Source organism: Leuciscus leuciscus, assembly GCF_965113295.1.
Source record: "Leuciscus leuciscus genome assembly, chromosome: 12".
Taxonomy (NCBI): Eukaryota; Metazoa; Chordata; class Actinopteri; order Cypriniformes; family Leuciscidae; genus Leuciscus; species Leuciscus leuciscus.
Window position 1 is genome coordinate 22464016 of NC_138736.1, and position 24802 is coordinate 22488817.

The 24802-nt window shown below is 37.5% G+C and overlaps 3 protein-coding genes and 2 long non-coding RNA genes across 5 annotated transcripts; 1 reads left to right on the forward strand and 4 right to left on the reverse strand.

The window, feature by feature from the left end:
• Positions 1-906: 906 nt before the first annotated feature.
• Positions 907-23026, reverse strand: LOC309511566. Its single transcript, XR_014210678.1, has 3 exons — positions 22799-23026; positions 20294-20525; positions 907-1018 (listed from the first exon to the last, which is right to left on the reverse strand). It is a non-coding gene; the product is annotated as an uncharacterized lncRNA (long non-coding RNA).
• LOC309510863 (uncharacterized protein) lies at positions 2999-13298 on the forward strand. The gene is made up of 7 exons (XM_082185799.1): positions 2999-3631; positions 7154-7827; positions 8238-8283; positions 8377-8468; positions 11561-11671; positions 12101-12377; positions 12869-13298. Exons 1-7 carry the CDS (start codon positions 3593-3595, stop codon positions 13082-13084), a joined length of 1455 nt encoding a protein of 484 aa, XP_082041925.1. The 5' UTR covers positions 2999-3592; the 3' UTR covers positions 13085-13298.
• LOC309510392 (G2/M phase-specific E3 ubiquitin-protein ligase-like) lies at positions 14134-16528 on the reverse strand. The gene is made up of 7 exons (XM_082185137.1): positions 16393-16528; positions 16217-16303; positions 15719-15972; positions 15310-15438; positions 15064-15204; positions 14848-14959; positions 14134-14436 (listed from the first exon to the last, which is right to left on the reverse strand). The coding sequence occupies exons 1-7, from the start codon at positions 16493-16495 to the stop codon at positions 14216-14218; spliced, it is 1047 nt and encodes a 348-aa protein (XP_082041263.1). The 5' UTR covers positions 16496-16528; the 3' UTR covers positions 14134-14215.
• Positions 16521-17565, reverse strand: LOC309510684 (uncharacterized protein; the record flags this gene model as incomplete). Its single annotated transcript, XM_082185557.1, has 5 exons — positions 17279-17565; positions 17008-17092; positions 16784-16872; positions 16562-16590; positions 16521-16529 (listed from the first exon to the last, which is right to left on the reverse strand). Exons 1-5 carry the CDS (start codon positions 17415-17417, stop codon positions 16521-16523), a joined length of 351 nt encoding a protein of 116 aa, XP_082041683.1. The 5' UTR covers positions 17418-17565.
• On the reverse strand, positions 17681-18665 carry LOC309510319. The gene is made up of 3 exons (XR_014210310.1): positions 18590-18665; positions 18281-18497; positions 17681-17753 (listed from the first exon to the last, which is right to left on the reverse strand). It is a non-coding gene; the product is annotated as an uncharacterized lncRNA (long non-coding RNA).
• Positions 23027-24802: the final 1776 nt, after the last annotated feature.

The following is a 24802-nucleotide window of genomic DNA, read 5'->3' on the forward strand; positions in this document are numbered from 1 at the left end:
TGTTTTTGTTCGGTTAAATGTTTGTCTGTTTTCTCGTTTGCATTTTACGTACGTTTATATTTGTAGCTTATAATCTCTAGCGTGTGCCATTTTATTAATAAACCCATTTATACTTTTAACTGTCTCTGTGTTTGAAAACCCACTTTTTATAAAGTCAATGAAACAAAAGATCTATAAAGCTACAGGCTCTATATTATAAAACTACTTTGAGTAGTTTTAATTTATAAACCCAAAGAGGTTTTGTCTTCGTGGCCAGACTTTCTTTCGTCTTTGAAACACAAATGAAGATATTTTTGATGAAATCAGCTTCCTGTCCCTCCACTGACAGCTACGCAACTACCACTTTGATGCTTCAAAAAGTTCATCTTAAAATTAATCCATATGAACCAAGCAGTTTAGTCCACATTTGCTTTTTCTTCTGTTTATGTTTGTTGATTAATGTTTATACGTGAATAAAAGTCTAAATTCAATCTCATCACAAAGCGAGCGAGTCTCTTCCGAAAATTTGGACTAAACCGCTCAATTCATATGGGTTATTTTTAGGATCTCTTTATAAACTCTTTGAAGCATCAAAATGGTAATTGTGTGGATTGTCAATGGAGGGACAGAAATTGCTCGGATTTAAAATATCTTCATTTGAGTTTCGAAGATAAACGAAAGTCTTTTCATGACATGAGGGTGAGAAATGACAACAATTTTACACTTTTGGGTCAACCCTTTAACTTTTTGTTATAGTGATTGATGTGTCATCATAAATTATGGCAATCAAGACACATAAATCACCCAAGACACATGTAAATTCCAGGTCTGAACAAAGGCATTGTGTGGTTGCCCAGTTAGGTTTAAATTTTTCATGTTCATTCGTCATGTAATAATAATTAAAAAATATATATATATGACACTCACAATTCTGGATTCATCTTCAGCATTCTGTTGCTTTCGTCTTCATTTCTCTTGCTTGCTTTCTGTTGCAATCTCATGAGAGGAGCTTTCTTCACTTGACTAGTCGAGGCCAAATCTATTGAAAAAAATGAAAAAGTCAGTTGAGGCTAATATTTCCAAAATTCAGTAATGTAATACAATTTAAATTAGGGCTGTAAATATGGTAACATAACTGTGATTACCCTTAATTTTGATTATGCTGAGAGCTTTCTATAAAGCATGGGTGTCAAAATGTAAAATTATTTATATTCACACATCTACACTTGTAGATGTACACTTCTTATTCACATATTCAAGTTAATAGCCACAAAACCTTGAGCATTGTTCACATGGAGGCCTGAAACAGTTTAAATATGCATTTAATCTGATTATTAAATACATTTATATAATTTAAATGAGTAAATTGAGTAATATATGGAAGCAAATAAGAGACAGAACTATTTGAAATTTAACAGCTACTGAATACTTAGTTTTGAAATATTTTATTTTGAAAAACATTTATCTGAATTTATTTGCTCTGAATTCACCCCTTTGAAATTATTTTACATTTGGAAACCATGTAATGAATTTATTTGTTTCGAATTTACCTCTCAAAACCTGAATTTCGATGAATATTTTTCAATGCTCACAAATTCAGATGATAAAAAAAAAAAAAATCAACGTACAGAATTTCAGATAAAATAGATTCAAGTTGATCAAATTTGATTGCTCAAATTCAGATCTCAAATTTCAAGTTAATATTTTTCAAAGAAAACATCAGTCTAATTCGACTGCTCAAATTCAGATCAAAAAATTCAAGTTAAATATTCGCATGGTAACATCCGGGCTACCCAGGATAGGAAAAACAGTTGAGCGCCGATCAGAGCACGACGATCATGCGCGCAAGGTATAGGCCTACAGTAGGTGGCGGTAATACTCCTAAGGAGTGAACGGCCATGAAACGGAAAGAAGAAGAAGAGCACGACCACCTGTCTGTCGTGAACTCTATGGTCGTGAATGATCCAAGCAGTCGATCGGCACGGAGGATGTTGTAAAGATGACTTCCAGAAGTTCCAGGGAAAACGAAGGCGCCCCGGTAAGTTTGCCGTTTATGTACAATCGGACTCAGGGCTCGACAGTACATAAGTATGTTGTTGCTAATTATGTTTGGAACACATAGCTATGGTTTGTGTGACTCGTCTCTCTATGTAGGTAAGTCAGCTAGGCAACGGTACTGCTACATGTATTCGTATTGAACCGAAACGGTACGGGCGTCACGGTTCGGTGCATGAATTTACACGGAGAATACACGGTATAAATATAAATAAAACTCGCGTGCAAATTAATTAATGTAGTGCGAAACTACTGTTAGATACGCGGGTTCTTTAGGGACGCCTAAGCTGTCTTATCTCTGCCTTTCTCTGAAGCTCTGTGGCTATAATGAACAGACTGTGATGTCAAGATTGCAATGCTGGAATTTGTTATGTGTGTGTGTGTGTGAGAGAGAGGGAGAGAGAGGGAGGGAGAGGCAGGGAGAGGCGCGGGCGCGATCGAACAGTGGAAACATAAAAACATACTGCGTCATTTTGTTCATACAGGACATCATTCAAACTGCAAAGTGTTTACTTATAATTGTGTACACTCGCGATAAAATACAACATTGTGCTTTTGTCAAAATATAAACTCTTGTCAAACTGTAACCTACAACTGTCACCAAACCAAAATCTCTCTCTCTCTCTCTCTCTCTCTCTCACTCACTCACTCACTCACTCACTCACACACACACACACACACACACACACACACACACACACACACACACACACACACACACACACACACGTCTGGTTCACTATCTTTGTGGGGACTCTCCATAGACTTAATGGTTTTTATACTGTACAAACTGTATATTCTATCTCCTTACACTAAACCTACCCATCACACACAACTTTCTGCATTTTTACATTTCCCAAAAAAACTCATTCTGTATGATTTATAAGCTTTTGTACCCATGGGGACCTCAATTTAGGTCCCCACGGTGACACGAGTATGGAAGCAAATAAGAGACAGAACTATTTGAAATTTAACAGCTACTGAATACTTAGTTTTGAAATATTTTATTTTGAAAAACATTTATCTGAATTTATTTGCTCTGAATTCACCCCTTTGAAATTATTTTACATTTGGAAACCATGTAATGAATTTATTTGTTTCGAATTTACCTCTCAAAACCTGAATTTCGATGAATATTTTTCAATGCTCACAAATTCAGATGATAAAAAAAAAAAAAATCAACGTACAGAATTTCAGATAAAATAGATTCAAGTTGATCAAATTTGATTGCTCAAATTCAGATCTCAAATTTCAAGTTAATATTTTTCAAAGAAAACATCAGTCTAATTCGACTGCTCAAATTCAGATCAAAAAATTCAAGTTAAATATTCGCATGGTAACATCCGGGCTACCCAGGATAGGAAAAACAGTTGAGCGCCGATCAGAGCACGACGATCATGCGCGCAAGGTATAGGCCTACAGTAGGTGGCGGTAATACTCCTAAGGAGTGAACGGCCATGAAACGGAAAGAAGAAGAAGAGCACGACCACCTGTCTGTCGTGAACTCTATGGTCGTGAATGATCCAAGCAGTCGATCGGCACGGAGGATGTTGTAAAGATGACTTCCAGAAGTTCCAGGGAAAACGAAGGCGCCCCGGTAAGTTTGCCGTTTATGTACAATCGGACTCAGGGCTCGACAGTACATAAGTATGTTGTTGCTAATTATGTTTGGAACACATAGCTATGGTTTGTGTGACTCGTCTCTCTATGTAGGTAAGTCAGCTAGGCAACGGTACTGCTACATGTATTCGTATTGAACCGAAACGGTACGGGCGTCACGGTTCGGTGCATGAATTTACACGGAGAATACACGGTATAAATATAAATAAAACTCGCGTGCAAATTAATTAATGTAGTGCGAAACTACTGTTAGATACGCGGGTTCTTTAGGGACGCCTAAGCTGTCTTATCTCTGCCTTTCTCTGAAGCTCTGTGGCTATAATGAACAGACTGTGATGTCAAGATTGCAATGCTGGAATTTGTTATGTGTGTGTGTGTGTGTGAGAGAGAGGGAGAGAGAGGGAGGGAGAGGCAGGGAGAGGCGCGGGCGCGATCGAACAGTGGAAACATAAAAACATACTGCGTCATTTTGTTCATACAGGACATCATTCAAACTGCAAAGTGTTTACTTATAATTGTGTACACTCGCGATAAAATACAACATTGTGCTTTTGTCAAAATATAAACTCTTGTCAAACTGTAACCTACAACTGTCACCAAACCAAAATCTCTCTCTCTCTCTCTCTCTCTCTCTCACTCACTCACTCACTCACTCACTCACTCACTCACTCACACACACACACACACACACACACACACACACACACACACACACACACACACACACACACACACACACACACACACACACACACACACACACACACACACACACACACACACACACACACTAGGGCTGTCAAAATTGCTCAAAAATGACGTTCGAATATTCCCTCTAAAAAACACACGAATATTCGAACTATTCGAACATCTGGTTGCGCATTTTTTCAATGACGCGCATTACGTCAATAACAGGACAAATTAATACAAAGAGACATACATAACTTGTATAGGTAGTTAATTTAAGTTTAAACATATTTGACAATGTATTACCAACACAAAACCAAGTAAATAAACTAATGGCCAAGACCGCAGACCTCAGTCTCGCTCACTCGCAGGCACTCTCTCTCTCTCTCTCTCGCGCCCTCGCGCTCACGCTCTCTCTGCTCATAACGGTTTAAATGAACAACAATAAGCACATGTTGAGTGCTGATCAAGAGTTTTGTGCAAGCAATTTAAGGTCGCGACTCTTGCCCCAAATATAGCAGGCTTCATTCAGTGATTGAAACAAATGTATTAACATTAATTGAAGTTGTACAGTATAGAACCGACATTGAACGCTCCGAGCGAGCTGTGGTAAACATGGAACTTTTCTGTTTAACTTTAAATAAAATGAGGCACACAATTCCGAGAAATGTGACAACAAAGAACTTTTACCCTGAGGTTCATAAAAAATAAAGTGCTATTAAAAAAGAAAAAGGCTACTTACATTATTGGTGCTTGTATTAAAAAAAGGAAAAACTGACTGCAATTTATTCCATTGTCTTTTAGTGCACTGTCAACTTTCAGCAGTGACGCTGTGCTAGACAGTGCGACTCGTGACCTGTCCCTCAAGTCTTGTTTATACTCGACGCGTCCGCACGAGCGCGAATCGCACCCTATCGTTTCAAAGAATAGTACAACGGCGAGCGCGTCGAGTATAAACGCCTCGTCCGTTTGGGGGAGGTGCGCGCGCAGTCTGCGGAGACTCGCGCTGTGGAGACAGGCGAAAGTATAAACAAGGCTTCAGGCAGCGCGCGCGCCCACTCGCAAAGCAGACAGCCGCGCCTCTGCTTCCGCGGGCGTGTTTTTCCATATTCGAAATTCACATTCGAATATTAATTTTCACGTTCGAATTTCTGTTTTTTAAAACTATTCGAATATATATTCGAATTTAGAATATTCGTTGACAGCCCTAACACACACACACACGTCTGGTTCACTATCTTTGTGGGGACTCTCCATAGACTTAATGGTTTTTATACTGTACAAACTGTATATTCTATCTCCTTACACTAAACCTACCCATCACACACAACTTTCTGCATTTTTACATTTCCCCAAAAAACTCATTCTGTATGATTTATAAGCTTTTGTACCCATGGGGACCTCAATTTAGGTCCCCACGGTGACACGAGTCCCCATGAGTCTGTGTGCATTCAGGTTTAAGTCCCCACCGGTGTAGAAAAACATGTCCACACACACACACGCGCACACACATACTGTAAAAGCAAAAAATATTTATCCAACCCCATTTAAAAACAGTCTGTTGGTGCCATCTTTTAGACATTCATCATATTGCATTGGTTTTCATTTCTTGTCCTCAAACAGAGCACAAATCTGTTTATTTTTAAGTTACTCATTCTACATTGAAAGAAAATCAAATGTGTTTTTAATGGTAGTATTATTTTATACAGAAATAAATGATTTATGATTAAGATGAGAATAAAGTTAGTGTTAATTAAAATTTTAAGGAAAACAAATATATTGATCTGAAATGTAGCAAATTAATTTTAAATTCATTCAGGTACAATTACCAAACATATCTCAAGGTCTTTTTGTCTTTTTATTAATTTAATGAATAAACTAATTATATAAAACAATTGTCAATGCACTACAAATAAACTGGGTCTATGCCTTTACTTTATTAATAAAACCTATTTAAAAAATACAAGGCTTAAGACATTTATTTTCCTTTGGTGGTCCAGCCTGAGACATGCACAATAAAAAAAAAAAATTGCCTTTTGCATTTTTGTTTTGCTTTTTCCTCCATTGTACCGAACTCGTACCGAACCGTGATGTCTGAACCAAACCGTGACTTCTGTGTACCGTTCCACCCCTACAACACGTTATAGCTAGCAAGATAACCTTAGAGCTCAACGGTGGCCGCCCACTTTTTGGCTGAAAGCTACATTAACGTTTATAAAAAGGTTTAAGCCTGGAACCAAGCCAACAGCTCTGAGATGAATCTTGACAATAAAACATTTGATTTGGCGCCGATTTTATTTTTAAACGGCAAAAAAAAAAAAGATTTCAATGGTAGAAGCTCACAGACAGACTGGGAGCCATTAATGTAGATGGATACGGTTAAAAGAGTCAACACATACAGTATAACGTAACGTTACAGCGGGGTATTTGTGTGAAATAAACAGTATATTACCTATACTGACCATACCTGTAGGCTGGTCAGTGATATCCCACATAAAACGCTTTTCAGAGTAGGATAAAGATACATCACGCCAGACTTGGAGTGAATATATTAGCTTTAGGGAATCGGTTGGATAATGGATAAGTCATGGTAATGAATAAGCTAAAGTTGGGGATTCATCCATTGTGTGTGAGTTTTCAGTGATTTACTACTAGCCTACTAAGTTACTAATACACTCTTATCATAGTTCTAAGATAATAACCATTGCTTTAAACATATTGCTGAATATTGAGCCCTGAGACTGCATTTAAATTATTGGGAGAATGTTAGGGTGCAGCTGATTTTTCTGACTTCCATTTTTTTGTTTCTAAGGAACGGCTGCTTGACCACATTTTGGAACGACTCCGCTCTCGTTTAGATCATATTCTTGGACAATTGCCTCTGGATTTGGACTACTTAGAGTTCATTAGCACACAAGAATTTGTGTTTTTAAATGCCATATCCAGTCATGTAGCTGTTTCACAGCCTATTCTAGATGCCTTGACAGAGCTACATAGCCTTGTAAATGTAGAAAAAGAAAAAAGTAAGCAACACTATAAAACTGTGCAATTTGAGCAAGGACCAGTTGGACGACCGAGAATGGTTCTGTCTTTGGAGTACATTTCCAGCCTTTTGGACCTTAATCTGTCCGTCCCATGCATAGCTGCACTTTTGGGGGTGTCAAGACGAACAGTCCATCGACGCATGGCCGAGTCTGATCTCTCAGTTAGGGCACTGTACAGCACTCTGACAGATGAAGAATTGGACCAGTGTGTGATAGACATAAAATCCAGGCAGCCTCATTCTGGATATCGAATGGTGAAAGGACTTCTTCAAGCTCAAGGACTGCGGGTGCAGTATGAACGGGTCAGAGCTTCCATGCACCGTGTTGATACCATCGGAGTCATATCCCGAATTACCAACTTAGGTTGCATTGTTCGAAGAACCTACTCCGTTCCTAGCCCCCAGTCCTTGATGCACATTGATACAAATCATAAACTAATCCGGTAAGTTTTTAAAGTCCTTTTATTGACAAAGGACAGATTAATTAAAAACAGTAAGATAATATTGTAATGAAATAATTATACTTTTGTATAGGCCTATTCATCATACCATCTTTATTTAATAGTGCTGCTTTCATGCTACTTCTTCATCAAACATGATAACCGTGTTGTTCACACATTCACTTTTGACATACTAAATTACTTTTTGATTGCTTCTAAAAATGACAGTAATAATCTAGGGTTTTAGAAATTGCTGTATTTCATTTTGCAGTTGTTAAAAACATTTTTTAACTTGTTCACAAGTATAAGTTCACAATTCAGATGCTTTTTCAAAAGCTTACCTGTGAAAAAGCAAACAACTAACATTTTCTCTAAGTTATATTTATCTTTTTTGTATGTGTGTTTTCCTACAGCTACAACATTGTCATCTTTGGTGGCATAGATGGCTTTTCACGGAAGGTAAACACAATATTCAGTGATAAATACACAGTACACGTTTGTCATTCTTATATACATTTGTGTTGTATATAAGTGTACTGCATTGTACTGCAGATTATGTATCTTGGTGCAGCTTCCAACAACCTTGCCACAACATCCCTGGCATTCTTCCAAGAATCTGTGGAGAAGTTTGGTTTCCCTCTTAGGTAAGTATTTTACTTTGGAATGTTTAAGTTTTACAGTCATGCTTGAATGGTTTTAAACCTCTTTGAAATAACCAAAAGTACACTTTTGTGTGGTATTTGCCTAAAACACTGTTTCGATATTTGTATGAATTGGATAAAGATCATGCTGTATTTCTGGAGCCATTTATACAGGTTCTCTTACGAGAGGACTCTTGTGTTCTTACGCTACGGGAAAACCTCCTTTTCTCGAGAATACTGAAGCCAAAAATTATCCATAATTTTGCATTTCTTGTCAGTGCATTGCAGCAGCAAGCAGACCTAGGCGAGCTAGCTTGCGCACCCATTGGCTGCTTTGCAGCAAACTGCAGCAGCCTATAGAGAGCCTAAGTCCCTCCCCTCCGCTTCCGGTTCATGGGACCTTATTTCGGAAAAAATATGTATGGTAGTCAATGGCGAGAGACAACTTATCTTTTTATTCCGTCTGAACTGTGCCCTGAATTACACACATGATGTTTGTCAATTTAAAAGATAATTATGAAAGTCAAGAAAGTCGCAGTTTGTCATAAAACAGAAGAGTAACATTTAGTTTTATGTGAAAATCGCTCAATGAACTACAACTCGCGTCTCGCACTATGTACGTCACCAACATGGCAAGATCCGTTGCTCATTTGTGTGCAGTCTGGTACAAAACACTCAGGCATGACAGCGTAACGGCACGATTATAACGTAAGACTATAGAAAAAATGACAGACGTTAGCTTCAGTAAAGTTAGCTTCATTCATTGAGAGAAAAGGTATGACATCACATGTGCGCCTTTTGGGTTTGTAGTTTTTGTAATTACGTATTTTCACGTCTTATACCTCAACAGTTTTACATCAAACTGCGACTTTCTTGACTTTAAAATGTATCTTTTAAATTGACAAACATCATATGTGTAATTCAGGGCACAATTCAAACGAGATCAAAATATTTGGTGTCTCTCGCCATTGACTACCATACAATATTTTTCCAAAATAAGGTCCCATGGTGGTCGACCGGAAGGGGAGGGACTTAGGCTCTTTATCGACGAGCCGCCAGTGACGTCAGCGCCAGTGAGGGCGATCGCGCCTTAGCACGTCATGTCCTGCTGAAATAGGCGTGGCTTATGGCTATAAATACCGGGCTCGGATCGTTCCCTCTTTAACCCTTTATAGGGCACTCATTGAAATACTTGGAAATTCTCAATTTCAACCATAGAGTGTTATTGGAGGGTATTATAAGATTTCTAAACATTTGTGAGTTTTTAAATTTTTAAATTTTTTTAGGTTGGAAATCAAGGGTAATGAAGTTACCATATATGGTTCCTCGCCAGTCTAGGGTAATGTTTTTCCCTTAAAAAGTGTATATATAAAAAATATTATAAAAACACATAAACTTGTTACAAACATAAAAATATTTATTTAGTAACATTTTAAATTATTATTAGTAACATTTTAAATTAAATTATTATTAGGAACATTTTAAATTAAATTATTATTAGGAACATTTTAAATTATTATTAGGAACATTTTAAATTATTATTAGGAAAAAAAAAATTCTCAAGTCCAGCGAATTAGGCCACTGCTTCGTGGTACTTAAGGAAGCAGTTGCGGCCAGCATTGAGGCACAGATGGACCTTGCAGACCCTGCAGACCACGTTCGACCTCATGATATTCCCCTTCCGGCTGCAGTACTTGCAGGTCTGGCGGTTTGTGTAGACAGGGGCGTGGAACAGGGACATGTCAAACCGTACATGGATTGCTGGATTTGTGCTGCGGTGTCCCCGGACAGGTGTGGGGATGGCAACAGAAGTGCTGAGGCTGCCTTGAGATGCTGAGCTCCTTCGGGGATGCGACATTTGCGACATTTTTGAGTCAATATCAAGCCCAGTTTGAGTTATTTGTTGAGTAACTGTGAAGTGCAGATCTACTGAAATATAAATAATAAGAAAAATAAGTGAGTAACATTGGACTGGTCTGTCATAACACTTAAGTGCTAAAAATATAAATCCTTTGAAATATTACTCAAATTATTAAAAATGTTTATTTTAATACATTACATAATTACATTACATTACAAAAAACACCAATACATGGCATTTAACTATGATAAAAACTGTTTCAAGGGCATAAAACTTACACATAAAGGGTAAATATATAATAAGAAGTGCAAAATATCATTATAAGTATTAAAAACTGTTATAAAGGTCATAAAACTGACCAAAACCACACATATTTCAATATCTATGGCTTGAAAATGTCTATAAATGTGTTACGTTTCCCACTGGATCACTTTATAATGTTATTCAAACCTGTGATAACATCCAATGCACTAGTAAATACTATTGTCCTACATTATAATCATAGACTGTGGTTATAATGCATTATTTGTAGAAAAAATACCCTAGTACGGCTTTTCTAGACGCATGGGGCGTATGTCTAAATATGGACATTTGCTAATCTTACCTGAACAGGGCGTATGATCAAATATGGTCTCACCATTTTTCATGCCACAAATGTCAATACTTTCAAGAAATCTATGCAAACAACACCTATCTCAACATGTTGCACAACTATTCAACCATAGAATGTGTGACTTTCATCAACTCACCATTTTTTGTTTTGAAGTTATTAGCGCTGATGTGGGAGTAGGTAGTGGCGCATAACCTCACTTTCCAAATTCCGGAACGACACTGAAGTTTGAAATGCTCCGCGCAACTTCTGATTGGTCAGATGCCATCATGTGACTATCAGTGACGTAGCCTGATCTTTGCTGATTGGCTAGGAGAAATCTATGCGCTCATATGACAACGCAAACAGGCAGGGGAGACTCAGTTTGAATGCGCGATTAAGTTACCAAATATGGTTCCTCGCCCGATAAAGGGTTAAGAGAGAACTGAGGTTACGTTAGTAACAGAGACGATTTCAGTTATTTTTGCATGACTGTATAGATCTGTTTTTGTTAAAGCAAAGTCTATATAGATATAATGGGGTACCCTTTATAACTAAGTTAAAAGCATGCATCATGTTCCACATCAATGTTTTGTTGAGATATCTATAAAAAAATAACTCTTGTAAATGTTACTCTGTTTTAAGGGTACGGGCTGATCAGGGCGTGGAAAATGTAGACATTGCACGCCTCATGTTTACAGTCCGTGGCACTGGAAGGGGCAGCTTCATATCCGGCAAGAGTGTTCACAATCAACGGTCAGTCCAAAACTTCAGATAATGCTAGCTGAAAGATACCACCTCACTGCTGCCATGCAAGAACATTATTATTTGCTACAAATACAGTATATCAGCTTGCAGCAGGACTACTATTTGAGGAGTGTGAGCTGAAAGTCCTATCTCCAGTGGAAGCTGCTGTCAGTTAAAGGGTACTGAATAGCAACCTCCTTAGCATGCAAATTCAACAACCTTAAAAAAGTTAGTTTTTTGCTGGGCAATGGGTCTGGAATTACATCTGTATGTCACTTCTGTTTTGATAGTATGCAGTGACATTATATTCCATTACACATTGTGTCTTCTAAACAAATAAAGTAGATAAAGAAAAACACAACTATGCATTGAACAATCTGATGAATTTTCCCTGTACATTAAGTTTAAAGGTTCCTATTGAACTTCACTGTTTTCCAGAATCGAGAGGCTTTGGAGAGACCTGTGGGTAGCTGTCACAAACATCTACTATGATGTTCTCCACTACCTTGAAGAAGAGGGCTTCCTCAACATCGCCAATGCTACACACCTCCTCTGTTGCCATTATGTGTTCCTGCCACGGCTGCAAGATTCCCTGGACACTTTCCGCAGTGGCTGGGACAATCATCCAATAAGAACAGAAGGCCATATGACCCCTAATCAGCTGTGGGAGCTGGGCCGAATCCATCACCCAATTCAAGGCCCAGAAAATTTGGAGGTATGTACCAAATGTACAACTTGAATACTTTCAATAGTATAAATCCCTACATTTGTGCTTGCAAACATTAGTTATGAAGATATTGCATGTATGTCAATACTCCCTTACCAAAGGCTGGCCTTAAAGGAATACTTCACTGATCAGCATTAAGCTTTGTATCCGTAGTATGCCGGTAGTATTTTCGAACGAAAGTGCATCGGTCCCTCATATCCCACTGCGATGAGAAATCTCTGTTTTGTGTGTGGGAAAAATGCCTCCCTCCGATGATGCGAAAAAAAGAAATGGATATGAGGGAATGACGCACGTTCGTTTGAAAATACTACCGAGATACTACGGATACAAAGCCTAACGCTAATCGGTGAAGTATTCCTTTAAGTTAATAAATATTTAGCAAAGTGGTTTACAAAAGTGTAGGTTACAATAAGTGCCATAAAGCCATTAGGATAAATAATACTGCAAACAAGTAAGATTTTTCTATTTTGCTTTGATAGGGTATGGATATTCCTCACATTGAGTGGGAAAACAGTGGACTTACTGCTGATGGCTACTCAAGTGTCATCGTCCCAGACACAGAAAGCCCACTGACTGATGGACAAATGGCAGCTTTAAGAGAGGTTGTTGACCCAAGAGCTGTATCCCAGTCCTTTGGCTGTGATATCTATGTTGCTGCTGTTCAATTTTGTGAGCATGTTCTATCTGAAAACTGAAAGACACACACATGCCCCCCTTGTTTCTGTTCTGTTTGAAACTTTTTTTCCATAGTGTGTCAGATCAGGGCAAGCTAACTACCAACATTTACAAGACATAAATACATTTTAGGCATTTCTTGTAATTGTTTTAGTTTTATGAACGGGCCTTTATACTGTACAGATGTGAACAACTTAATTAAAATGGCAATAAAACCCCTTTGTAAGACTGGCAGCAGCTGCTAATGTGTCCATTTGAGCAAACGCCCCACAAATTAATCATTACATGAGTTGTAGTGACCTACCATATATGACTCTTATTCAATTGACAAGTCATCACTTTGACAGACATCCATTGCCAAATGTGCTATTTACCACTGAAGATCAAAACTGACCCTGCATCACAATATACACATTTTCCTTGAATAACTGGAGGATTACACATGCACTATTTTCATATTTAGGATGTTATGAAGTTAATCAGACTGCAAACTGTTGCAAAGTTGCAGTCAAATAACCCTTAAAAGCACAGATGGGTGTTAAGATGATCAGTGTCATGTCTTTAGAAGTTATTTGGTACCACAGATTGGAAAAGCATGTTTGCAAAAGCAACAAAGGTTATAGTGGATTTGTTCTAGGCATTGAACATTCACTCTGGAGACAGATGCATTTCTGCATAAGATGTTAAGCACAGTTATATAAAACAGGCAGCATATGAGTTAATCTATGAGATTCCATCATTGTAATCTGAAATGATGAATGTCAATCACTGATGAATTATGTAATGAAAACACTGACAGATCTGTCATGAACACAATGATACATTTATTATAAGAACCTCACAGACAAATACTGATGAAGCAATCTGAGAAAAGCAGCGGCAGCAAAATATACTTCATCCAAATATTTCTGTGCTTAACTGCATTTGTAGGTAACTAAAATAACTTAACTTTCCTTAAAACTTTTTTTTTTAAAAGGACATTAACTTTGAAGTTGCTACATTGCCATTGCTAGCAGGGTGCATGCCAATTAATATAATTGTCCATCAAAAAACATAATGGACTTTGTATTCGTAATTTGGCATATTAATATGCAAACATTTAACATTAACGTTATTCAGTAACAGTAACATTATTCACCACTGCTTTGTCCCTACACAAGACCAAATCCTGTTTGACAAGTGCCAATACAAGCCAGAATGTCATTTTTAAAGGATGCATAGTCCTTGTAATGTCCTGGGATTCGCAGGGTCTCAAAACAGGTGGAGGCTGTTGGGAAGCTGCCTTTAACCACCTCAATGGATAGGTTATTCCTTGGCATAATCTCCCACCCTGTCCAGAATTTCAACAGGTCAGTCAATTCATCAGGTGATGCTGTGGATTAAACAAAATGGATCAAATGATAGGTTGCTACAAATAATGGTTAATAATTTAGAAAATTTAAATAATGTTTAGTATCCAATAAATGTATCATAGTAGCTCTGTTATGTAACAAATAAAGCAGTTTCTTGAACAGAAATACCATAACACCATATACCCTGGTGAAATGTCAAAAAGGTATGAAAAAATACTGTTAATAAAGCTGTGTGTGAAGAGTGTGCGGTTATCTACTCTTCCTGTCCTATATACAGGTGTGCAAAGATGGTCTTAATAACCTTAATAATGAATTGAACAATTTCTATAACTAACTGTTTAAAAAGTAACCTGCCACTTATAAATAAAAACTTTGGGTGACTAACTTATTTTAATAACACGTTGGCAAGATTTCGAACTCTGTACACATACCATTTTCAATGAAGTGGCGAAGATAACCTGATATGCGGCATTTTGTGTCAAGTGAATAATCGTCGTCATCATCATCTTCTTCATGAGGCCAGGTGATGTGCTGCAGGATTATCTACATTGACAATAAAAAAACATGAATTTAATAATCTTACCACTTTATCATGGATTCTATCTATATAATATACACACAAATAATATCGAATTGTAAAAAGTTACCGCAGGGTTACAATCCACTGCTCTCTCCTGTGGAAAAAGCTGGGCCACTGTGTCAGGTCGTTTGGTCAGCAATGTCCAAATTGGTGTCTCTTTAAGACCACGCCTGAATTGTTTGATTTGTCGTGTGACACGTCCAATTACCTGTTAATGACATTACCGGACAGAAGATGATTTTATTATTATCCCAAAGCAAGTTCTGAGGATGACTTTTGCCAATATGTGACAGTTTCTTTAAATTTTACACACAGCATGGATCAACATCTTCTCAAAAAGCCATCTTCGGTTATTTCCATTAAGGCCAGGGAGATCCCAAGCGTAGGCCAACTCCTGGACACTTGTTTTGTCCTTGTCTGAGAGTTCAGATTCCCCTTCAAGCTTTAAGACAGAGAGGGAAGCAAAAGGCGAGGCAAGTTTATCTATATAGCACTATTTAAATTGTTTTGCATACAACATTAAAAAGCAGTTTAAATTGTAAAAACATTCATTAAGTAGAATGTAAAAAAAAGCTAAAATAGCACAGTCTTCACCACCTCAGCCATTTTTCCATAAAATATTAGAGCCCACTGAAAAAAACAAATTGGCCAAGGGGGTGGAGACTTTCTTTCTTGATTGTATATAACAGGGAAGAAATAATGAGGTTCGATAAAAAACATACAAGCCTGATTGTTTCACGGATGTCTAGGTCTGGACAGTCCTCTGGTGTTACTGTTGCAGTTTCCGGGCTTCCTCCAAACAGGACATGCACAACAGCAGGGCTAAGCCCTGACAGGCATGGTCCTCCATGAACAAAGGAGTGCCCCACCATTCTGCCTGCCATGGCGAACATGTCACTTTCCACGAGAAACTGAGAGGCTGAGGGGACTAAATGGCCTGGCTGTCCATCAAAGAGATGTGTAACAGCAGTGTTTGCTGTTTAAGAAATTTACAAATTTAGACAAAAGAAAATTCCAAATACTACATACTCTGCATAGTAGGCATTATAGTACATATTCTATCAACTTTAAGTATCAGGTTACAGCAAAAAAAAAAAAAAAGATATAAAAACATAACAGAATTACAATATGTTTAAAAGAAAAAAATGTTTAAACAAGACTTTAATAACATGATATTTGCTAATGACAAGTCAGCTTACACATAGCTACAGTCAACATACCAAAGTTGAAGCAAAACCCAGATTTTAGCTTGTTCATGCAAGTTGAGAGGAAAAAGCGACTCACACCCTCTCCAATGGCTGCATCACCTGTAACACAATGGAGGGTTTGATAAAGTAAAAGGGAAAATCAATACTTAAGGTAGGCTTTAACTACTTTGACATGAAATTGAAGCTACCTTCAAGTCTGCAATTCAAGGGTCGTGCCCATTCCACATTCGGCTTCTTATAGAAGCAGATGAGCGCAGCATCTTGTTCAGCAGGGCTCTTTCTAATATCCATGCTGAGAAGTAAGGGATTCTGCCTTTCATGATGGCTAAGAATAGAATCCCGAAACAGAGACATGGCCTCGGTAGGGTCTTGTACCGTGAGCCACTCTAGTAAGAGATAAAATGAAAATGTTACCAATAAAATTACTTTGGATATGTAACTTATGGAAAGAGTATTTCTGCAATTACATATTCTAAAAATCAGACATTAAATTTACTTGTAATAAATAGAAACTACTAAAAGCAGTACAATACCGTAATAATGTTTCACATGGTCAAATATGATGTAGGTTATGTGTACCATCTGTAACTTTTTCACTACTGGACGGTCCAGGCATTGCTGCTTGCTCTTCAACAGTACTCCTATCCAACACCTCATACATTCCATCACTGCCCACATTCACAACACAATGTCAAACACTATAATTATATTTGTGAAACTGCTTCATGGTTTATATCTGATGGTGAGTGAAACAAGTACATACAAATAAAACTGAATTACAGTATATGTGCAGTATAATGTACCTTTCACCACACGAAGCGGCATGTGCTTCAATAAAGTCAGCGGTAAACATTTCCATGCAGATGGGACAGGGCTCCTGAGCTGGTGCTGAGAAAATGGAGTTAGCAAAGATCATCAAAAATTTGACTTCAGCAAGAACCAATAAATTTAGTCATAGCTTTCTATGTTTCAACAAAACCATTTGCCCTTATCAAAAATAGTGATTTTAGGCCATCCATATTGAATGTCAAATCTATTGAAAATGCTACATTTATTTTTTACATTGTCTCTCACCTTGCTCACTGTTATCCTCCACATTATCCAGGTTGTCTTCATCATTGTCAACATCAATGATGTTGCAAGACTTCAAGTGTTCCATCAGGAGCTGCAGTGGAATGGCTGCTCCACACTTTTGGCACATTGCCTTGGGCATGTCACTGAATATTTCATTACTTAGTTGCAAAGGAGTAGTGTTAAGTTCGTCTTGAATTGGAGCTATGTAAAGAGGAGATTTACCCCCCTGGCTTGCAGCCTTTACGATCTTGCCTGTGTATCCAGTATGATCAGGTGCCACCAGGGAGAGCTTTTGGGAACCCCATCCTCCTATAGAAAACATGAACATGAAAAAAAAAAAAAAAAAATGCTTTACATATGATATAAACTGTTTACACACACAGAAAAAGTTGTGCATACCTGCTGCTTTGTAAATCATCCAGCCTCCAGTTACAGCCTCCAATTGAGGAAAGACACCTTTGAGTGTCTCACATAACTGTAAGCAAAGCAGATACACAGAACATTAATAATATGCATGTATCCTTAGAAAGGATGCTGAACTGTTGAAATGAAGGATGATTGTACTAGAACATCAGTCTTGATTAGATGCATTTTAGCTTATTAGAAATCAGAATTAAAACCTGTGCCAAAGGATTATAATTTTCAAATACATTAATGCAGACTATGTTAAAGGTATCATTTACCCAAAAGTTTAAATTCAGTCATTATGGAAGTTGTTATCTGACCATTATAAACTCGATGACTACTACTTCATACAATTTACAGTAGTTTGCATAACTACTAAGAAGCTTTCTTCCAAACAGATTTCTTTCCAAATGAGAAAAGGATGTCAGTCAACTTGCCTGGTAAAATAAAGGTTAATAATAATAATAATAATAATAAAAAAATGGTTGCCAGTCCTGGTTGCCACATCTCAAAAAGGAATCGGGTAGGACTAATTAACAGAATTCTTCATGGTCATAGTATAACTAGCACAAATATACATCTATGGAATCTGCTTACCTCATCATGTGTTGTGCTCTCATCTAAATAAACAGTCCTGCGGCCCAGTCCTGCCTGCAAGTGGACTAGTTGGTCTTGTTCTTTTGGGGTTTTTTCATATTGTTTTGGCAAAAGGTGGAAAGCAACTTCTACTGGTTTAGGCCTTTTAGCAGGAACAAGATTCACTGCCGGAAAACGCCTCTTCCCTTTTCCCTTAGTGAACATACCTGGAAACGACCTGTAGGAGATAGCACAGTCTGTTAAAACTTAATACTATCAAACCATGAGTTTTTATAAGATTGAATTAATCCAGAGAATATAATGCTGAACCTTGTCAATTCCATCTGAATAGAAGGTCTTGGTGGCTGAATGCCTGACCTCTCATTTTGGCCTATTTGCCTCTGTTCCATCTGAATAGAAGGTCTTGGCGGCTGAATGCCTGACCTCTCATTTTGGCCTATTTGCCTCTGTTCCCTGCAGTATAGTAACCAAAAATAATCATTAATCACAGATTAGAAAAATATCCATGTGAACAGATTTAAAAATGTATTTTAAACACAACCTTATATCCTGACTGCTGCAAGGAACATCACTACTGGCTGCACCTCCTCCCCTTTCAGATTCGGTCAATAAGGACATTAAGTGCCTGGCTGATCGTAACAGCTCAGCATGACTAGAACCCTGTCAACACAAATATCATACAGAAAATACAAAATAACAATCACAAGAGAGAAAAAAGTTTTAAACACACTGACCATACGACTGATGTTAAAGCTAAAGTGTAATCTGCATAGACAGCTGTTTATTTCACACAAATACCCCGCTGTAACGTTACGTTATACTGTATGTGTTGACTCTTTTAACCGTATCCATCTACATTAATGGCTCCCAGTCTGTCTGTGAGCTTCTACCATTGAAATCTTTTTTTTTTTTTGCCGTTTAAAAATAAAATCGGCGCCAAATCAAATGTTTTATTGTCAAGATTCATCTCAGAGCTGTTGGCTTGGTTCCAGGCTTAAACCTTTTTATAAACGTTAATGTAGCTTTCAGCCAAAAAGTGGGCGGCCACCGTTGAGCTCTAAGGTTATCTTGCTAGCTATAACGTGTTGTAGGGGTGGAACGGTACACAGAAGTCACGGTTTGGTTCAGACATCACGGTTCGGTACGAGTTCGGTACAATGGAGGAAAAAGCAAAACAAAAATGCAGAAGGCAATTTTTTTTTTTATTGTGCATGTCTCAGGCTGGACCACCAAAGGAAAATAAATGTCTTAAGCCTTGTATTTTTTAAATAGGTTTTATTAATAAAGTAAAGGCATAGACCCAGTTTATTTGTAGTGCATTGACAATTGTTTTATATAATTAGTTTATTCATTAAATTAATAAAAAGACAAAAAGACCTTGAGATATGTTTGGTAATTGTACCTGAATGAATTTAAAATTAATTTGCTACATTTCAGATCAATATATTTGTTTTCCTTAAAATTTTAATTAACACTAACTTTATTCTCATCTTAATCATAAATCATTTATTTCTGTATAAAATAATACTACCATTAAAAACACATTTGATTTTCTTTCAATGTAGAATGAGTAACTTAAAAATAAACAGATTTGTGCTCTGTTTGAGGACAAGAAATGAAAACCAATGCAATATGATGAATGTCTAAAAGATGGCACCAACAGACTGTTTTTAAATGGGGTTGGATAAATATTTTTTGCTTTTAAACAGTATGTGTGTGCGCGTGTGTGTGTGTGTGGACATGTTTTTCTACACCGGTGGGGACTTAAACCTGAATGCACACAGACTCATGGGGACTCGTGTAGGCATCTTAAATTGAACTTGGTGTACTACATAAGATTTTAAGACATGTTTAGAATTTATTTTACACATAATTTATTAATGATATTTATAATGTGAACAGAAAATACAGATTCATAATAATAAAATACAGACAGATAAATAGTTAGGACATAATTTATCCCAAAATAACATGCAGTATGAATTGACAAATAATGATTTCAAGCTAAAGTACCTGTTTGCTCTGCCAGTGCTTGCACAAATACCTGTAAACTGAATGAAGACAGACGGATTTACAGATTAGCTTTAACTCACTTTCACAATGTTTGAATTTAACAGTCATAAAAAAACTTGATCGTAACGTTAGTAGGCTATGTTTGTGTCTTGACTCTTGACGCTGATATGACGACATGATATTCAGTGCTAAGAACAAAGGGCGAATAAAAAGTTTTTAAACGCTTCCCCACCTCGGTCTACAAAAAGACAGCATTTGTTGGTTTGCACCGCGCGCTATAAGACACTGAACGTAAACAAGCTGTTAATAATGCGCATGCGTCACAAAAACGGAATTGTTAACGCGTTTATGTATAACAACCACTTTTATACACACAAAACAAATATAAAATTACCTGGGGCCTGTTTCAATAAAGAGGTTCAACCAACTCTGAGTTAAAACTTGAACTCTGAGTTGACTTACCCTGAGATGGGAAACTCTGAGTTTTTGGTTTCAGAACAGCTGAAATGAGTTAGTTCAATCAACTCTGAGTTGACTGACTCTGAGTTAAGCGCGTGAGCCACAACTATAAAAAGCCATTATCAATGGAGCACAGATATTATGAGTCACCATGGCAACAGCGCCAGACAAAAAGAGGTCTGCATATTTCTTCACATTTTAATTACTGTTATACAGTGTTGGGTGTAATTAATTACCAAGTAATCTAAATACTGTAATTTAATTAAAGGGATTACTCTTAATTCTTCTGTAATTTAAAGTTAAATCTGATGTAATTGTATTAGACTATAGAACAATTCTGTATAGGCTATTTAACATACATTTTTAAAAGTTATATTTTTAATGTAACCTTCTCCCTCTACACACTTTGGTCAATTCAAGAATAATTCATGCAATTGTATATTGTTTATTTGAAAGCATTAAAAGTGCTGTTTCTTGTCTCTCCTTGTATTGTTCAAGTGTTTAAGGTTGACATGGGATTTAGTAATTAGTAATAAGTAGACCAATAATTTCTAAAGATAGTCATTATTACATTAATCTAATTACAATGTTGAAGATGTCATTTGTAGTTAGTAATACAAGTAACTTGCCCAACTGTTATAATATCAGAGGTGAAACTGGAAGAACAGTATGTTATTCGACCTAATTTTAATTTTCATGTAGGTGCAATCCTGCAGGCATTAAAAGAACATGGCAGCAGCTGAAATTTAAATATAAAAACATAATTCAGTCAAGTAAGGCCTACTGCAGTGTAGGCTACCTGGCTTTACAAACATGTGACATATTAAATAACTAAAGCATCCAGTGTCTAGCAGTGCAGCAGCATTTTTGGCTGAGGGAATTCCTGGACGGACTTCAGAGCCAGTCACTCCCAAAGATCCAAGGGCCTTCATAAAATGTAAGAGGTTTACATATGTGTTATTTTTGATATAGGCTATTTTTGATATTTCCATTTATTTTACTTTGGGTTAGGATTTTTGTTGGTCCCAATAGATTCTGATGGTAATATCTGTCTTTTGGAGCCTCCTGTCCCAACAGAAACCCAGGTAGTTGTAAGTTGCCTACTCAATACACCAGAAATTATGACAAATAGTGTTATAAAGTGTACTCAACCAAATGCTCATCACATGGGGATAAAGAGTTTCTGCTGCTACAGAGGTAATGTTAACATTATGTGTCTACACATTCTTTCACATTTTTATGTGGAGTAGCCTATAGAATCTACATTTACGCATTTGGCAGACGCTTTTATCCAAAGCGACTTACATTGCATTATCCTATACATTTATACATAGGTATGTGCAATCCCCTGGGATCAAACCCACAACCTTGCATTGTTAACGCAGTGCTCTTACCACTGAGCTACAGGAAAGCTACTTTTCAATCTAAGTCTAAATCTAAGTTTAAGTCTAAGTATAAACGGGTATTCTTATCTCTCCCCGCGCCCCCAGAGTGTGCAAGAACAGCAGGAGGACAGTCCATCAACTTCTGTTGCACAGATGAACAGTTCAGTGATTTCCAGTAAATGCCACAGTTTAATTCTGTAGAATTTGTTTAGAACTACATTATGTAACTCTAATATACTACTGTGTTTTCAGTTGCCAGTTAAGGAGTTATATAGACTTCATCTTATAAAAAAAAAAAAAAAAGCAATATTTTATTTATTAATAAAAGATTAATTTTATTAATAAAAATGTACTGAAAGAATGAATGAGGTGTTTAAACACCACTTCCTCTTTAAAAAGAGGAGGAGACCGAAAGAAACTCTGGGTTTACTGAAGAAAACCTGCTCCCGACCAGGTTAGGTTCACAGAGTAAGTTACCATGGTAACTGACTCTGAGTATAAGTTACCTCTCTTTCTGAAACAGGCTTGACTTACTCTGCTTTCTCAGGTTTAACATACCTCCCATTCTGAAACAGAAAACTCAGAGTTTCCCTCATTTCAGGGTTAACATACTCAGAGTTTTCACTTAACCTCCTTTCTGAAACAGGCCCCTGGACTGGACTCGGAGGTTTTGCTAATTTTATAACCTAGAAGAGAACCACGAAGTACTTTTGGCAGATTTTGACACGTTGGTAAAATAAAAATCTATTTCAGTGACTGCAGCACTGCATCAGTTACTAGTAGTAACTTACTACACTAACCATCATGTTAATGATCAGCCTAACAGTATTTGATTTGGTACAATTCATTCATATATCGAACATTATAAGCAAGCTTACCTGTACGATTGTGCCAACCCACTGCGCAATGTGACGTCGTAGTGACGTAATTTTCATGTAATTTTTGGACGTCCAAATTTGGTCCATTGAAGGGGTTGTTTTGTAACGCCAGGCGACGTCTTTTTTTCGACGTCTTCCGCACGTCTAATGTTGACGTCTTTCTCCATAGACATGTATAGAAAGGCTAGATAGCTTACCGGCGCTGAGAGCCAATGGGACCCGACGACGTCACACGGCGGCCATCTTAGGACAGGACCGCTCGTCCAGTTATAACATTAAAGTCTATTGTGCATGTAGTGCTGAAATAACTATATTTTGCTCAATTTTCAACCGATTTTCAAACGGCTTGGTGTGTCATAAACGTCAGGGATGCGGCTATTTAACTGCATACTTGTGAAAAATTATAGCCACAAACGGCATCAGCACAAATCATAGCCACGTTAATAAGGTTTGTAATAAACCAAACCGTTTGTAAATCCGTCAAGAATTCAGCAAGTTACGAGCATTTTAGTTGGCGTATGTCACTCACCTTCCGTCCACAGCAGCAGGGAGCAGCAGCGCAGTCTCCTGACCTAAGATGGCCACCAAGTGACGACACAGCTGACTCCACCTTGAGCCATCACACACACACACACACACACACACACACACACACACACACACACACACACGCGCTTTACCTGGGAATCGAACTCATGATCTTCTGTTCCAAGCGCCAACACTCTACTGTGTGAGCTACAGCATCAGTCTTGTATGCGTCTCCAGTTATCAGTCTTCAGATATGAGTTTGGAGGGGCGTAGCTAACCTTTCCTTCTAATTCTTCGTAAGAATAGTTTATGAACTGGAATACTCATCTACAAATTTTTTTCTGCGAGATGTATTTGCATTGCATTCCATTTTTTGTTGTTATTTTACAAGTGTATAAGTATATACAGATCTGTTATGATTACTGATGTTCTTTGTACCTGAGTGTTACCTGATTAGTCGTGGGTGATGTATTATGCCATGATACTTTATGTTTGCTTATTTGCAAGTGGAGTTCAGAAGGGGAGAATGTAACAGAGTTGTATATAAATGTGTGTGTGTCTCCACTTGCGGGTAATGTTCTGTTAAATTATCACACTTGGGGATGATTGGATAGAATATATGAGTGACATGGTTTCCTATTGGCTGGCTGGTTCTCTTTGCTGCGTGCGTCCTGTGTCGTAACTACCAGTTCACACGTGTAAAGCCAGCGCGCGCCAGAGTGGTGTGACGCAGGCTGAATTATTTTGACTCACTCACCCTGGTTACACGATGTTTTTCAGGAGAATAAAATTGATTGGACCTGATTATTGAAGCACGAGTTTTATTAACAACACAAAACAACGCAGAGGGACAATAAAGACCAGTTACATTGGCTTCGCCTGTGCTTCCCCATAATATAGTCCCAAGTCAATATCTGCCTAGGAAATCACCTAGTGTTAATCTGCATCACTATTTGTACTCGTTGTGAATACGCAGGCCACAAGAAGTAATTACGTTATTTTTTTTTATTTTTATTTTTATCACTTTTACTCAGGACATGCTAGCTGGCAACAAAGGATTCCATTCATTGTGCTAAGCTAAGCTAGCGCCGACCCTGTCAAACTAAAACAATGCATGCACTGAGACAAAAATGCATTTGCCCACCTATCTAAATGTATGAAAGAATGTGAATAAGCCCTATTTCAAAAAACGGTGGAGTGTTCCTTTAAGAAAAATTGTCGTATCATCAGCTAGTTGGCTGATCAGTATTTCTTTACCT

Bases quoted from the DNA above. Each gene is read 5' to 3' on its own strand.
- LOC309510392 (XM_082185137.1), bottom strand. From the start codon at position 16,495: ATGGATATTAGAAAGAGCCCTGCTGAACAAGATGCTGCGCTCATCTGC. The intron at 16,304-16,392 runs GTAGCTTCAATT...ATTGTGTTACAG, and splicing joins CTTGAATTGCAGACTTGAAG to GTGATGCAGCCATTGGAGAG. The intron at 15,205-15,309 runs GTGTGTAAAATT...TGTCATTAACAG, and splicing joins AGAAGATGTTGATCCATGCT to GTAATTGGACGTGTCACACG.
- LOC309510863 (XM_082185799.1), top strand. From the start codon at position 3,593: ATGACTTCCAGAAGTTCCAGGGAAAACGAAGGCGCCCCG. The intron at 3,632-7,153 runs GTAAGTTTGCCG...TTTGTTTCTAAG, and splicing joins GGGAAAACGAAGGCGCCCCG to GAACGGCTGCTTGACCACAT. The intron at 11,672-12,100 runs GTCAGTCCAAAA...ACTGTTTTCCAG, and splicing joins AAGAGTGTTCACAATCAACG to AATCGAGAGGCTTTGGAGAG.